At 40.9% G+C, this 17297-nt stretch overlaps 1 protein-coding gene across 1 annotated transcript; it reads right to left on the bottom strand.

The window, feature by feature from the left end:
* Positions 1-1767: 1767 nt before the first annotated feature.
* Positions 1768-14346, bottom strand: calcoco1a (calcium binding and coiled-coil domain 1a). The gene is made up of 15 exons (XM_023425143.2): positions 14182-14346; positions 12796-12960; positions 12555-12657; positions 9540-9742; positions 9132-9344; positions 8693-8841; positions 8515-8584; positions 8246-8401; positions 7559-7813; positions 7233-7358; positions 6996-7091; positions 6024-6111; positions 5593-5840; positions 5200-5291; positions 1768-3905 (listed from the first exon to the last, which is right to left on the bottom strand). Exons 2-15 carry the CDS (start codon positions 12925-12927, stop codon positions 3878-3880), a joined length of 1959 nt encoding a protein of 652 aa, XP_023280911.1. The 5' UTR covers positions 12928-12960; positions 14182-14346; the 3' UTR covers positions 1768-3877.
* Positions 14347-17297: the final 2951 nt, after the last annotated feature.

Raw genomic sequence — 17297 nt, 5'->3', positions numbered from 1 at the left:
AGAGAGAATCAGAGGAGGGTGATAAACAGAGATGAGATTCTATCAATTATATGATTGCTTTAATTAACTGTCATTAAAGACAGATCAATAACGCCAGAGTGGAATTAAAATAAGGTCCATACATTATACACTATTTTACAAGGAACAATCAAACGGGCTCATATACTGAGCCCCTGGAAGGTGTTGCCATGGGAACCCATGGGAGGGTTTGGGTGTGCTCGGGGGAATTTAAAGGAGCCGGGAAAGATTTCTCCGCACTCATCCTTCCAGATCAGTGATATTTGATTAACTAATTACTTGAGGTAGGGAGGTTTCACTGGAAATGAAAAAAGGTTGAAAATGTGTGAAGAAAGGCCCCTGGAAAAAATGGAATAAGTGTACGATGAATTAATAAAGGGTAAAAAATCTCCCGTGTAATTTTCTTGCAGCCACAGGACATCAATTATTCACAAAAAATAGTAAAGAATCCATAAAAGTAGGTCATGACTGCAGGATACCAAAGAAATTCATTTGAATATTTAAACCCAGAGAGAGACCATGCTGCACAAACTGCACAGTTTGCTATGAACATGAGTAAACTGCATTGGATCCTCAGTCAACACACGGGAGAGATAATGAGGAGCAGCAGAGGCTGCTGCTCCTCAGAGAGTGATCGGGAGGATAAAGCTCAGTGAACCCAAGTGCTCCTGGCAGCAGTGAGGGAGGAAGGGCCTGGGCTCAGGGTGCGATAAAGGCAGAAAGCAGAGGTGGATGTAAGCTGGATTTGATGTGATAAAAAACAGGAGGGTCCCTCTGTGTGGACCTGAAGCTATATACAAGACAGAGAGCGTATATGTCATATGCTGCATGCATAGAATTGGGAGCAGGGTCATAATGTGAAATACCACATCATTTACAGTGTGTCTCCTGCTTGGGTCAGAACAGACAAAAAGGACATGCTTGTCATTTGTTACATATGCAGTGAATCCATGGAGGGTTGGGAATCAGTCAAGGGAAGAGAGGAGAGGTGAGGGGAAGGTGAGAAACGTTTTCAAGTGCAAAGACCATAAATTTCACACCTTCCCCTGTGCGAGCAGAGAGGCGGGCGGGCGATCTTAAAGAAAGGGCATTGGAGAAAGAGATGAAGAAATGGGTGAAGGTATCTGTGACAAGAGTGAGAATGGAGGGTGTGCCAGCAGGGAGGCAGAGGAGATAAACAAGGCCAGGTAGAGGAAGGGATGATTTGGGAAAGGGGAGCGAGGGCTGGGGAAGTCAGGCATCGGGGTCATAAAAACTAGGAGATGTGTTCTGGCCTCTGGGTCTTCATATCTTTTACATTTCTAATTAAAAGAGATAAAGAGTGAGGGAGCCATCAATCCCACAGTGATTTCCCAGTTAAGGTTTTAGAGGGAGCTGTAAACTAGGCAGCCCGGCATCATTGATTTTATAATTAGCTATCGTCACCCCAGACTTAAGATGGAGGGAGTGTGGTAGAGGGGCAGAAGGAGAGCTTAAAAGAGGGAGCAGGAGACTGTTGGAGGAGTGGGGAGACACAAGGCTGAAGATGATGAGGAGGTCAGCCCTGAGGGGGGACTGAGGGAGAGCCAAAGGTGAGCAGAGAGAAAATCCAGAATGAGAAATGTATCTGAAACAGGCAATGAGCCAAAAGGGAATATAGGCTATAAAGCTGTGTGAAAAGAAATGGCATAGTTAATTACCAGTGAAATATCATGTGAGGATCTAAATATTGCTATGATCTTTGGCCAGAAAAAGACACATTAGACCCAATAATGGATACATAAACCGTTTTATTATACAGAACCCACCCAAACCCTGTTAGAATGACTGATAAGAAAATACACGGTGGTGTACATGTGGGATAACCTTCACACAAAAAACTTCAAAACAAACCATAACCACTGGAGCTTTATTGCAATGTGAGACGGTGTCCTGATGAGGAGCACTTGTATTGGAGCTCTCAGCGGAACGACAAACAAAACAAAACAAAAAAGACTTCCCTAAGACATAAAGTCAGATCACAACCACAAACAAGGACTATGGAGAATACATGTAGTGTGTGCTTTATTCTGGGAAAGCATACCAGACTCCTCAAAAGACTATATATGGAGAATCGACATGTACTGCAACACCAGAATACCTAGTAAGACAAAGGAAATGAGAGGTGGACAGACATTTACTCTTTTCATATCTACCTTAATAATCCTGTTCCTTCTGAAGCTGTTTAAACATTAAAATTCATTTCTTTTGCAGATCTTCACCCCTGCCTTAAACTCAGCCTGCTGGTATCACTCCCTTTCATTAGCACCAATATCTTGCAACAGTACAACTCAAATATTAAATCTAATAAAAGACTCAAAGTGAGTATCTGAAAGCAGAAAATAAAAACACAGTGTCGATAAAATATACGTAAACACAACACACAATGGTAATGATTAAGATAATGATTAAAAGGACACAACTGACATATCGTTAAGTATCCATATATCAACTTTTCATCTAAAAACTCTTCTATAATAAAAATATGGTGCAAATACAGCAGATAGAATCAAGCATCAAAGTGTCTAGCAAATTTTCTTAGCCAAGCATGGAAAATTTTGTCACACATTGCACAAACAGTTGTGTGAAATCCAAACACCTATTTCAAACTAAACCTGAATATAGTTTCTTTGCAGCATAACTCAAGTTAATTATAAATAGGAAATCATGAAAAATGCATACAGTATTGATTAAAAGGTAGTCAGCAATTTTATTAGACAGTATATTACCATAGGACTAGGGGGAAATACCAACACCATGTGATGATGTCAAGATCTATGAAGAAGATATTCTTTGACTCTTATTTCATTATTTTAGGCACAAATTTAGAACTGCATGACTGTGAATTAAGATTCCTGTACAATATAAACTGTAATAAAGACTGACTAAAGACTAAATATCCAAATGACCAGCTAGTAAATTTTCATTTCATTTTAATAATTATGAAATGTAAAATCCAGGATCATTAATTAACAAGTAAAAACTGCAGCTGATTTATAGCGAAAAGCTTATGAGCATTAATTTTATAATAATGAAGATATGAAGTCGCTGAAGTAGAAAGTTGCATCTGGCATCTATCTTGATAGACTTTAAACACAATCTGTTCAATAAGCTCTCTATTTCAAATAGAGCGCCTCTGTATCACTAAATCTCCTGAACTGCAACTGCATGACAATCAACTGCTAATGCGTACAAGAAAGTGCATATCAAATCTTAGTTCTGAGTAAATGGAGGAGAAATATGATGTCATAGACCTACATTACTGCAATATAATTTTAGCATGATGCTGTATCTTTACTTTATGCTGCCATGAATAGTGTTCAAAGCTGCTGGGTAGAATTTAATGCTGGAGGAGAGTTTTGCCATGATTTTCAGTGGAGCCAGGCCGGCACAAAACATCATAATTACGTTGCCTGTCATGACTCCTAATCACAAATGTCATAAAAACGACATAGCATCCATCGTAAAGCTCTTGACATAGCAATGATTCAACAGAAATCATTCTGCTACAGCCTGCAAACTCTCAAATGCTAGAGCCCATGCCTAAAAGCCCGTCGTATCAAACTATGCAACAGTCGTATGTCAGTCATAAACACGGTGTTGACCTGCCACCATAAGTATTATGTCATTCCTAACTACAAAACAGTGAGGGTAATAACAGTCTAGGAGGGGAAAACCAAGGTTCACGGCAGATACGATGTAAATTGCATATTAATAATTTGTCTGTGTAGTGAGTGAGCTGTATATGTGCTTGTTAGTGGAAGTAATGTGGAACAACACAAAGTCCCCCCTTCTCCTCTTTTTGATCACTCTCTGTGGCCGCGGCTGGACTGTCCACTGCTTACCATAGCGAGGTGTCGGCCAGATCACTGGAGGAAGACACAAAACAGAGAGTGTGTGTGTGTGAAAAACTTGAAAGAAACACACATTCTGGTTGAAAGAGGATGTTAGACTGAAGGAGTGGGTGAGTGGGAGAGCGAGGGCTTTAATGATGCTGAAAATTGGCCCGTGACTGCGGTACACCCCTCAGGTAAATCATTGCTACGGCTTGCTGTCAACTTATCTGTCCCCTTGTCCTCCCATCTTGCCCCTCCCACGCCCCGGCTCTCTCTCAGACCGTCTCCCCCGTCTCACCCTGACTCAACTTCTTTTACGACCACATATTCAAAACTTCCATCTTCCAGCCATACTCACCCTGTCACCATAAATAACTGGTCGCATGTGTCTGTGTGCTTTAGCAAGCTTTGAATTAATTGTGTATGTGTGAACCATTTCTGTGTAAGACCAGAGGTGGAAAGTAACTTTTGCTTAGATGCTATGTTTAGGGACAATTTTGAAGTACAAGTACTTCATTTTGCTTTTACTTTTCTACATTTCAGGGAGCAATATCATACTTTTTACTCCACTGCATTTATCTGGTGGCTGTGTTCACTAATTACTTTGCAGAGTAAGGCTGTACACACAAATCAAGTCATGAGCTCATAAAATATAATGCATTACTGGAGTTTAAAACCAGCCAACGTGACAGGTAGAAATTTGTTGGCTTGTTTGAAATATTCATTTCAATATGCAGTCAGTAATGCAAATCTCCATCTTTGAACATTAAATCTTCAACTGTGATCAATTTGTTGTGATTGTCTTATTGTCACTCAATGTGGGAAATATGCGTCAGTAAGTAGTTTGTCCATGCGTCCGTTCACATGCATTTCTGCCTTTTAAAGTATCCTTCACTTAGGTAAAAGTGCCAATACAACCACCAAAATATACTTGAGCATCAAAGGTAAAAATACTTGTTCCCTCTGGCTGATATATTATTATATATATATATTAAATTATTATATTGCTAATACTGACGCAACAATATGTAAGTAGCATTTCACTGTTGTAGCTGCTCAAGGTGGAGCTGGTTTAAACTACATTATTCATAGGTAGGTTTAGCTCAGGCCCCACCACCGATAAATCTGAGGGGTTGCGAGAGGATTAAAGTGGTAGAAAAGAAGAAATGTAAATTTAGTGGTGTAGAAGTATCAAATAGCATGAAATGGAAATATTCAATTAAAACTAGAGTACCTCAAAATTGTTGTACTGTACTTGAGTAAATGTTCTTAGTTACTTTCTACCACTGATGAAACAGTCATGTGTGTTTGAGGCGGGAGGTTGTACCTGAGAACAGTGTCCGTGTGCTCAGGCAGCAAAAGTGCCGTTTCTTCTCCAGAGCTGTGCCTTCCGCACTGAAGTGGATCAGATTCCTCCTCCTAAACAGACAGGAACACACACGCACGGACACACACACACGCACACACACACACACACACACACACACACACACACACACACACACACACACACTTAACACATATCTATCCAGCAGCTATTACAGTCTAATAACTTGCAGGCTAGCAGCCTAATTGCAAATGAGATAATGTGTATACCAAATGATCCACTGCCAATGTTTAATTGGCGTGCTTGGCTATCAGCATGAAGACATAGCTCATTTTCAGTATCGCATATAATTATACTATGGTGACGCTGAACGGCTCAGATAGTGTTTCTCACCGAATCTGAGCTGTGTGCAAGAGTTTCAGCGCCGGCCTGGTGTGGTGAGGAGAGTGGGGCTGGCTGGTTGATGACCACTGCGCTCCTCTCCATCTCCCTCGGGGACGGAGGAGGGGTGGCAAGAAGCAAGGAGTCAGGCTGGCCCTGCTCACACAGGCTGTAGTGTCCCAGAGGTCTTGGTGGACGGAGGGGCTGCAGGGCCTCTGGGTTTTCGTCCTCAGAGTCAGACAACACACTGTCAGGCCGCCCTGCCAGATAGAAACAAAGAAAAGCAAAGAAAAAGTGTTCACTTTTCGTCAAAGCACTGCTCCTGTTGCCCCCCAACACAGGCCATTCTGAACAATATTTAGTGTTGCTGTTGAATGATAGTTAACACTTTTATTGTTCACATCTGCAGGGCATACAGTAGATTAATGTGTGGCTCCATTCACCTGTAGAGACGATCAGGGCAGCGCTCCACTTGGCACTGGCCTCTGTTCCCATCTTCTGCTCCAGCTGACAGATGTACTCCATCAACTCCTGTAGTGGAAAATACAGCCATCATATCACACACCAGGGCAGTACTTTCATCATGGCTCCAACAACAATCACCCTTATAACCCTCATGATATCCAACTTCCTCAAGCCAAAACTGCATAAAATGGTTACACAGTAAATACAAAAACACAACATTTGTTATTCCATAAAGATTGTTATCTCTGTAGAATAAACATATAAACATTTGTTTGATTTATGATGTGCCACAGATTGGCTGCTATTCTCCCATATGGCAGATGTTAAAACTAAGCTGGACACTGATTTTAAAAATGCTGACCATCTACTCCACTGCCAGTTCCGGGCAAATGCGGTGGTGGTTAGCCAACAAAAACTCTGCAGGCATTTTAACAGTGGCAGCACTGACTGCCCTGAAACCCACTGATTTATATTGCACTATAAACAATTTATATTGCACAATAACAACTAAGAAGACAACAACAGAAAGAAGATTCCTAACACCTGGGACATTCATAATACCAGTATACTTGTCTATACTGTATGTTACATCAGTAAGCATTAGGATATTAATATATTATTAATACCAAACTTTTTGGAAAACAAAAAATATTCACTGGATCTTGACAGTGGTACAAATTGTAACTAAACTTGTACTAAATTTGAAGCTGATAATGAGTGAAGTGCTGCAGTTGGGAGCTTATTAAGATAAGACAGTGACAATTTACTTGTTAATCCATACAAGCCATTCATTAGCCTTGAGACCTTATCAGCTGATAATGAACGGGTTACAAAGCCAGTACCCGTGACACCACACACAGTCAGTATTTACACATGAATAAACCAACTCAAAAAACTCTTTGTCTGCACAGATTCAAGTTATCCCCTGAGAATCAAACCGTGTTTCTGACCTGCTTCTCTGCGAGTAGCTGCTCCTTCTCTTTCTGGGCAACCCTTAAGCTGGCCTTCAGCTCCTGGAGCTCCCTGCGGGTTTCACTCAGCTGAACCTGATATCATAAGACAGCAGGCCCCAGTAAATTAGAACAATCTAACAAATTCTCTCATCAAATTTTAATGACGCCAGGTTTGAGCACACTTTTGACAAAAGCATCTGCCAAATGCATGTAAAATAACACAGTCTTTTTCACCCGGTTGCAATCCTTTTCTCTTCCCAGCTCAACCTCCAGCTTCACTCTCTCCATCCTCTCCTCCTGCAACCTCTCCTCCATCCTCTGCATCTCTGTGTTGAGTTTCTCCAGATACTCGTGGTCCCTCTGTCAGGATGACACACACACGCACACGCGCGCGCACACACACACACACACACACACACACACACACACACACACAAACACACACAAACACACAAACAAACACACACACACACACACACAAACATATATAAATAAATATATATATATAAAATTTTCTAAATTCTCCACTTCAGATTCTATGTTCTGCAGCGATGCAGTACCTCAGCAGTGCGCTGCAGATTCTGCCTCTCCTGAGCCCAGTGGGCTCTTCCCTCTCTAAGGGCCAGACTGGAATCTGCAAGCTGAAGGGTGAGTTGGGCAGCCTGCAGACGAGCTTGATGGAGTTCGGCCTGCCCGTGATCCCTCTGGGCTACCATGGCACTTAGATCACTCTTCAAGCCCTCTGCAGCACGCTCACTCGAGTTCAGACGCTCCCGCAGGCTCCGCATCTCCTTCAGCGCTGCCTCGCTCTCCGTCTGGCCATTAAAGGACAAGAAAGCTTGTGTTGACTACATAGGTGATCTGCTACATGATGCCAGTCACTGAATTTGAAATGCCAAAGTTGATTCTAGCACAGTTTTGGGGTGTGCTGACATAAAACTCTTCTTAAAAAACTACACTAGGAAGCATATCTATGAAGAAATACATCCATGTATCAGCAGAGATTGTAGAAACAAATTCTGATAAATTGTTTAAATAGGTGGTGTATTGAAAACTCAGATTACAAACACAAAATGTCTCCTGAACATCAGTGTTCTTTGTTAAAAATAAAACTGTGCCAATAGTTACAGTACATCACACATTTGAAGCCTCTAGCAGGCAAAGTCCAGCTTTAACTATCAAGACATTTGTTAATCTCAACCCTCCTTTCAAATACATCAGCTCTGAATCCCAAAGAAATGTCGGACCTCTTTCCTGTGGGCAGTGGTGAGTTTCTGGGTGAGTGTGGTGATTGTGTTTTGGAGCTGAAGGACACTGGTGTCTCTCTGAGCCAGGGAGTTCCTCAGACCCTGGAACTCCTTTGACAGACTTCTGAGCTCAGCTTCTGTCTGTTCCAGCTTGGTCTAAAAGAAACAAATGACGCAGATGGGGCAAAAAGAGAAGGTGATGAAGGAAAAAAGAACAACAGAGATAGAGGTTTTATTATGATGTACGGCAAGTTCTGCCTTGTAAGTACCTGCAGGCTCTTTCTCTCACTCTCCTCTTCTTTCCTCTGAGCTCCTGCCCTCTTTGCTCTCTCCTTCATCCTGCACACACAGATTTAGTTACTGACAATCAAAAGTATTCATGAGACCAGTGTAACACTAAAAGTAGGAGAAGGAGAAAAGGTCAAGAGAAAAAAGCACATTTCAGACCTTTCCAACTCTGTCTCTCTTTCCACAGTTCTCTGTGTCAGGGTTTTGATGTCCTCCTCCAGCTCTTTGATTCGCTCTTCACTTGCCTCCCTCGCACCCAATAAAGCACTTCTCTCCTGGGCAAGTGATTCTCCTAAAGCATGCTCCGCCTAACGGACCAGAAACATTTTGAATTTTTATAACAAATTCTACTTTATCATGACATAGGCTAAACTAATTTAATAATAAACTATCTTAATATAATAACTCAGATATTTTCCTAAATTGCTGTTACTTAAAATTATTATAATAAACTTGAGAGGAGATTGTTTAAGCAGAGACTTGTGCTTTTCATTGGAGAATGAGGGCATGGATAAAGAGGAAAATATGGAAATGGGAACACTCAAACTGGTCCTAATCAAATGATCTTGCTTTTCATTTGCTTAGCTCTATACACCACCTTCTGCCTCCTCTCTATCTCCTTGATCTTCTCTCGACTCTGCTTCAGCTCTTCCTGCAGCCTGTCGATATCACTTTCCAGCTCTTTGCGTTGTCTGTCCCAGGCCTCTCTTGCCCTCTTGTACTCCTCCTTCTCTTTCTCCCTTTGCCTGTTTGCCACCTCCTGCACCTGCAGCAGCTCGGCCCGCTCTCGCAGACATTCCTGCAGTCGACTCTGTAAAGAGATGGGAAGAAGCAGCCAGCAGATGGGGAATCATCATTGCGCTCCAATCTTTGTGTGCTAACAGTAAATAACAGTATCGGTCTCCCAGCATATGTGTTTTATCAGCACTCAATTTTTGCAAAACAGGAAACATACTCTCCCTCACTACCTTATCTAGTCAATATTTTCTACATTTTTTATGCTCACCTGCAGCAGTTCAGCCCTGGGTACTACCAGCAGCATGCCTGTGCCTCCTTCCTCTCCATGGGGCTCCTCCTCAAGGGTCACCAGATCCTCCAGTGGCTTTGGTGCACAGAAAGTAAATTTGGAGCTGCGGGAGCAGACTTCCCCCTTAGCATCGACATATACAAACTCATACTCTTGGGAGCTGGGCTTGGGTAGGTAGGATGCTAAAAAGTGGTGGAAACAAGATGAGAGATACATTATACAAGTTAATTTGCAGAGAATAATTGTGTTTCAGAGTAGCCCTGCTGTCATTTAGAGCTATCTTCCCATTATGCTTATATGGAAAGTAGGTGCAACTTAACTACCTCTGAATTTGGAGGAGCTAATCACCTTTTAAGGACACTATAAATCTTAATGAGACAGACAGTATTATGGTATTTATAAAATATGAGGCTATAAACACATTTATTTTACATTATATGGCTGTGCTGCTGTGATAAATAAAGCAACATTTACAGACGGTTTAACATTCAACATCTATTTTATTTTATATTGCAGTAACACTGATTTTTAAGAGGCGTGTTGCAATACAACTCCCGGCCACCGGAGGCAGCACCAATATCGTTTAGCGCAGGTGTGCGAGACAGAAATTAGGCGCCATCTTGGATTTTATAATGGTCGTCATTACTTTAGGAAATAACACTCCTTAGAATTTTATAACTTTACACCGGCCTGGAATAGACATTTTTTCATCCTGATATATCAAGTCCAGCTTGCCTCGAGTTAGTTACGGTTGTTAATGAGCACAGAGTACCTGAAATAGGCGGGTCGCTCCAATGGTCGTGTATCACAACAAACTAACAATAACAACAACAACAACTACTACTACTAAGTGTTGCTAAAGGTTGGAGCTGTCTCAAGGTAAGTGCTTTGTCTGCAGTGCTCAAAGAAACTCGTGTTTTCTGAGCTACGCTTGTTTGCTCTTTTACCGGAGGTTAGAAGAGATTATTATCAACAGTTTTATCTCTGTCGGAACTGTTTAGCATAATTTAGCATACAAATGAACTGAGGCAGGTGAAAACAGTTAAAGTTAACTTCCGCCTAATTAAAGCGGAAAAACACGCCTTTCGGTGGCTCCGAATTTGACTCATTCACATGTTGTACTTTGTTAAAGATCACCAATACATCCAAGAATTACCTGGGTTTTGTTCAGAAAGTTTGTGAAACCAGTAACTACACTGAGGACAGGTAAACACGGCCACTGAGTCCAGTTGTTTAGCGTCGGTGGGGCTAGCTACAGCAAGCTAACTGTTCATTTCGCAACACAAAATATGCCTGATAAGCGGTTTGTTGGCTCCTCCAGTGTTTGTGCAAAGCCCATGCTTTCCAAACATGTCAAATAGCTACTGTAGAAACCACAGTGATGAACGTAACATAGCAATAGCTAATATAACGTTAGAAGCAAAGCAGGTGGTGGTATACGCAGCTAAATTGGAGTTAAGGAGCCTTCATTGGATCTAGTGGAGCTTGAACTCTTATTGTGAAGGACGGATGGCCGACGGATAGCAACCTTTTGGCGACTATTACGTAAGTTAGAGAGGCTGAACGTTATACTTTACTTGTACACCATTACATTTATTGAAAGCCTCCGCGGTCGTTTATGTTAGTAGTTAAGAGCCAAATTTTAATAGTGTTGCAAAAAAACGCACACTGAAGTCAAAATAGTCACACTATCGTCTAGTATGAGTTAATGTGGAAACCTGAAGCCTGCAGTGCCTATGCATTGAGAATGGGCTTTCAGTAATTTTAGGTCTTTCAGACAGTAGTTTAACTTTTGAAATGAAAAATAATTGCATATTCATAGATTCTGGATTTTTCAATGAGGGAGGAAGCATGGTTGAAAATTTTATTAAAATCTGAGGAGGCAGTTTGAATATTTTTATGCATAAGCTGTATCAGAACACACTATTAGGCAAAGCAGTGCTTTTTCATATATCTTAACTGGTTGATTGGTTTCTGACTAGTTGTGTTATTAGCATAACCTTGCAACTTAATTGTAGTTTATTTATTAGTTCCCATATTTGTCCATATCTGCACATTCTTGATTCTCCATTTCATTTCTTTTTTTTTTTTTTTATCCCCCTCTAATAAAACATACAGGAATATATGAAGTTGTCTCCTGCTCCCCCCTGTGACCAGGAAGCAGCTAGCCACAGTCCATGACTTCACCCAGCCCATAAAGTAAGCTAATCTAATATTATCCTTATCTCACACAGGCCATAGCTTCATGTGTAGAATGATTTACTTCAAATTTCTGTTTCACAACACATGTGCAGTAAAGGGGTAAGATGGAAAACAGACAGGAAGAATGACATACAGCAAAGTTTATGAGCTGTATTGTAACTTATAGCACTAGCTTAGGTCACAGTGCAAGCAACGGTCTTTTTAAATCACTGCATCGCTGGTGATAAGGGACCATCAGCAGTTTTTTAGACTTTCTTTCCACTGCTATTCTTCCAATGAAGAATGACATTGACAGTTTGCTTAAGTTAGTGATAAATCATTCCACCAGGGGTCAGTGCCACACCTGCTGCACACGTGCCCCTCACACTGAATCAGGCTTATCAGCTGCCACTGACAGGCAGGACAGAGTGAGCACTGTATTTGCCAGTGAGTAGTGGTAGTCAGAGCAGGCTTTGAGCCATTGTCTTTGTCATCCCCATTACTCAACCTCCTGCTTACTAAAGAAATTTATTCAAACCATGACACAGACTGTGTCTGTGTTAGACCAAGCCAATAGGGATGTTTGTCTTCTGCACAGGATATTTTCCCTTTTACATCTACGGAAATACCCTAAACGTAGAAATGACTAACATTTTCTACAGTCGCAAGCCCTTTGTACAACAGAGCAATTCAATTTACAGAAACATCAATCTCCTGCTGAAGGTTTTATGTGCGGATCTAAGCACTGTACTGTATAGATTCTGGCTAATTATGGGAAATAAAATGCAGTCAAGAGAACAAGGGCAACAGTACCCTGGAAATGCACAGAGCAGTTGACATCTATGCCCTCTTGATAGTCAGCCGGGGCTAGTGCCCAAACGAATGTGTGGTAGTCCTTCACTGATGACCATCCCACCTGTGGAAGAAAACATTCCCACTATGTTATTTTGCAGCTGTGTGTATATATGTGTGTGTGTGTATATATATATATATATATATATATATATATATGTCTTTATTCACTTATTTGTGATAGTCATGGGGTTAACAATACCTTGAAGAGCCCTATCCAGTCATTACTGGCCCAGCTGTGCCAAGAACTCAGTGTGTAGTGGCAATCGACTCTGCTCTGAGGGAAGTAACTGCAGCCCACATTTCTAAACTCCACCCGCCAAGCCTTGTCCATGGCAACACAAAACAAAGGCAGGCTATTTTGCACCTACAGGAAAAAACACAATGTTCAAATTTGTGTTGAAATTTTTTTTACTACTTTTTTTTTTTGATGGAGATACTAAGTTCAAGGCAGAAATTGACATGCATGGTTAGATGAGCTAATTGTGAAGTAGGTAAGAGGTGACTGCTGAAGAACAAACAAGAGAGAGCTTGCAGTCTGCAAGTATTTATTTAGTGTAAGAAGATATCCTGACTGAGCGCACACTTGAGGAATGGACACCGGAACTAAACCTCAGTGACAGCATGGCCTTTGAGAAACATAACATATAACATGTTTGTCACTAAGGCTATTTCAGTCATCCTCAGAATCATTTGGTATTGTACACCGTCACGTGTAAACATGCAGGACAAGGTATCTTGGGCCTCCAGCGTGTAGGGGCTCAAATTCCATTGGCAAATACTCTCCATGAATTTGAAGGAATTCCTGTTTGCAGTTAAACACACCACTTGCAGACATGCTTAACATACAGAAAGCATTATTTATTCATTTAGCATTGTGTGGGATATGAATTCCAGTATAGGTCATGTGTACCTTACTATGTTGAATGTACCCTGGCATGGCAGAAATTCAAATTTTCCCCCAGACACACATGCAAACAGCAACCCAGGGCAAAGGAAACAGTAATGGTGCAGCAGAGATTATCAACAGACTAATATGACAAAATGTGCAAGGGAAAAACACTTAGAGAGAAATCTAAAAGCCCAGTTCTTTTCACACTGCACATGTGCTGCAGTTATAGATTAACTGTGACTTTATCAGATTTTCTCTCCTCTTTTACAGTCATAATCCTATATATTTATAGAGGATTAGAGTTTTCTATTTTACTAAAGCAATTTTAGGGGAATGAAAGAAGAAACTTCTCTAGTCTAAATATTTCAGAACAGTTTACAGATGCCGACTTAAACCACAGATCAGTGACGAAAATATACAGTAGCTCTGCGAGGGTTCACATTACTCAGCATGAGGCTTGAGGCCCAACAGTAGCACATGTCGACAAAACGAGGTGCCATGCACGTCGATGCAAGTTTAGGAAGACAATTGTGTAATCTACGCCATTACAGGTAGACTTGAACCCATAATGGTTAATTATCATTGTCCAATTAGTTAATACGATGCGCGTGCACGTGACGGGAGACAATAACGTCTTTGTGAAATACAAAAGACATCTGCGCACATTATCTCTACCGTCACTGCTGTCTCGCTTACCTTTATATAGCACCTCTCTGTTAACAGTCTAAGCGAGCAGTCTCTCTATCAGATACTGGAATGACAGCCTGCGAGAAAACGACAAAAACATGAGCGATACAGCCGTGCTTTACTCCTCGGGCTCGGTTGCTCCACTAACCCGAAACAATAACAAAAAACCAAAGCAAAACATAAGCATGACAGCCTCACTTCCACTGAGGAATTGTGGGAGCTGTTGTTTGATGCGTCCTTGAAACAACGCTGAAAACCTGCACTTTGAACTACAATCCCCATGCTCAAAGCGGAGAAGCAGAGGTCGCACTGGACGTAATATGACGCTTGTCGTCGGCCGCCGTTGCTTTTCTCATCGGATGTCAAAGCACAGAGGGCCACTGGTTGTCTGACAGTGTTATCAAGACGAACCAGTTGAAATCAGTATCCCTTGTGTGCGATGAGGAAAACAACGATCAGCGGGCACGATAGCGAAACGGATGCGTGCAGAGTGGGAGAGAGCAGTTTGACCCGTGTTCACTTGCTGTTGTGATTTCTTTTTATTTTGCAACCGTTCCTGTCATAGTCTCCAGGGAATCTCTAGCAGATGTCTGCATTGTGACTGCTTTGTTGTTGTCAACGTTATGGTTAGCCTATGCATTATATTCCATGCAATTTAGATGGTAGGAATGTACACTATGAAGGCTGTTTAATTTGAAGGACAATAAAATACCATTGGTTCTCTGTAACCTACACAAAATCTGCATTTTACAGTTCTTCATCTACATTTTTTTCTAATCAGAAAATATCTCAATTAAGTTGGTTTTGCTGAGTTGACCTATCTTATCTTTTATCTTAGTTATCTTACTGTGCCTCATAACGTGGGGGTGCAAATAAACCAATATGATGATGTTATGGCGCCGGACAGCAGATGGCAGTATACCATCTTGAAAACCCATTGCCTTGCATTCAGGTTGCCACATGCAGACCATATCCCTAAAACCTCTAAAACACACAGTGCATGCTCTTTAGCTTCCTGAAACTGTCCCATGGCCTTGTGAAGTAATCTGAGTCTGTTTTACATAATGTAGGAATTAGATAAAGGAAACATACCATTTAATTAGGCTGTGGCATGATATATGAAATGGAGAAATGAAAATTCCTTAAAACCAACATACCCTGCAACTTTTCAATAATCAAGGCTGGTGCAATTAAAGTCCTGGAAATATTACAACAGAACAGCAAGTATATGACTGGCTGATGACAATGCCTCAGGATAAGGAGAACATCGCTGTAAGGTTGTGGAGGTGGAGTGTATTACACTAATTTGTTAATTTGGATCAAAATGCCTAATTGTGAATTTTTAAATAAAGTACTTACTTGAATATTGACTTTGTAATTAAAAGGGAACTTGATCTGAATTGATTTTAAATTCAAATCAGGATTAAAAATGATGATTTTAAGGGAATAAAAAAAACTCCTTGCAATACACTCAGCACAATGCAGTTGGCTGCCCACAACTACAAAAAAGCAAAAACCAAGTCCATAGAAGTGGAAATGAAAGTTAAGATTTAAGGTTATCATGCCTCAGCAACTGCATTTTAAATAATGTTCATCCTATATTATTACAGTTATTGATGTTCTCATACTGCCTATAGCCTGCTTATTTATCTCTGCTCATTGACGAGTCAATCCAGTCACACAGTACTTTACTCCTCCTCAATTAGTAAGTCCAGTTTGGCTAATTTAGTCTGTTGAAGACACTATAAGGACGCTTCATGTAATTTTATGCCGACGGACAGTCGATGTTGAGACCCTATAAATTGTGTTTAAGTGGATTAATAGTGTGCTGAGCTTGTGTGAGCAAAGTGGTGCTGGAAGTAGTGGCTCTCTATGCAGTGGGATAATTAAATAGGTTGTACTGCAAAGACTAGCTTATTTAGTAGCTACTGTTTACATGTGTGCTTTAGGCTAAAATATTAAAAAATTCAGATATAAAAAAGGTTCAAATTCTTAATTTGATTTGTCGCTACTGTAGTAGATTCAAAATGGGTGTCTTGCTTCTGCTTTGTTTTTATCATAATTTCAATTAACCAGTATGAAAAGCCAGATATGCATGAATATAAAATACCTTTGTATGAATTAGTCCGATACTCTGTCTCCTACTGGCTTTGTACCTGTTTTGCTAATTGGTTGGTGTTTTGTGGCACTGCTATTTCAGAAAACATCATGGCACACCTCAGATAGCCTTGACTTTGAAGCGTCACTGTTGTTTGAAGATAGAAGATGGCTGTGCAGTAGGAATGTGAGGCTTCACCCTAATAGAGACTAGACTGAAAGTGGATTGTCCATGAAACTGCTTGATCTTGACCTGGCTGCCTGCTGTTATGGGTCCTCTGTCTGTCATAACCCCCCCACTCCCAACAACTACACACACACAAACCGTCTGACTTTATACTTTTTTCTGAGGGAAGTGTAAACTGCACAGATATCAACACTTTTAAGCATTAGGTAAAAAAAACACTATCAACTACTCTGGCACAAAAGCCTCAGCGTGCTGTTTATTTATGGGTTGTAGAACTATTCCACACAAATTTAATCCCTGTCGTCTGCTGATTTCTAGCAGCCTGGCTTGGAATTCCTCTCAATATAAGAAAATGGTATAGCCCCTGAGTGCTACTGCAGTTTTATTACCTGAGGTGGTCTGTCTGAATATAGCTTACCACATGTCTCATTCAAAGGGAATGGCAGGTATGTGTCACTAGTCATAAATTGCAGCTTGCCTTCAGCAGTAATCAGTTGCCAAGGAAACCTCAAATGGGATTATGACCTTCTGTTGTGCGTAGGCAAGTAAACTGTTAGAGTTGTCAACATCCAAGAGACAAACATTAAAGATTTATGTCAGTAAACAATTTATTTCCTCATCATACTAAATTAATGTGTGATGTACCTTGTGTCAGAATAGAGCTCTTAGAATACAAGTCAATGCATTTTATTTTCTATCCAAGTAGAAAAGCGCCATGAGCATTTTTGATTTAAATATTGCCCATCACTGTGGGATGAGTGATGTAATAAGTGATGGCTGTGACCATACAGTGAAGGAAAGGCATTAGAAGGGTAGAAAACAAAGAAAGAGGGAGCGGGAG

The sequence above is a fragment of the Seriola lalandi genome, unplaced genomic scaffold (assembly GCF_002814215.2).
Source record: "Seriola lalandi dorsalis isolate HSWRI2012SDOR001 ecotype SW California unplaced genomic scaffold, Sedor1 jcf7180002054767, whole genome shotgun sequence".
NCBI classification, from domain to species: domain Eukaryota; kingdom Metazoa; phylum Chordata; class Actinopteri; order Carangiformes; family Carangidae; genus Seriola; species Seriola lalandi.
The sequence above is the reverse complement of the archived record's forward strand: the minus strand, read 5'-3'. Positions and strand labels throughout refer to the sequence as shown.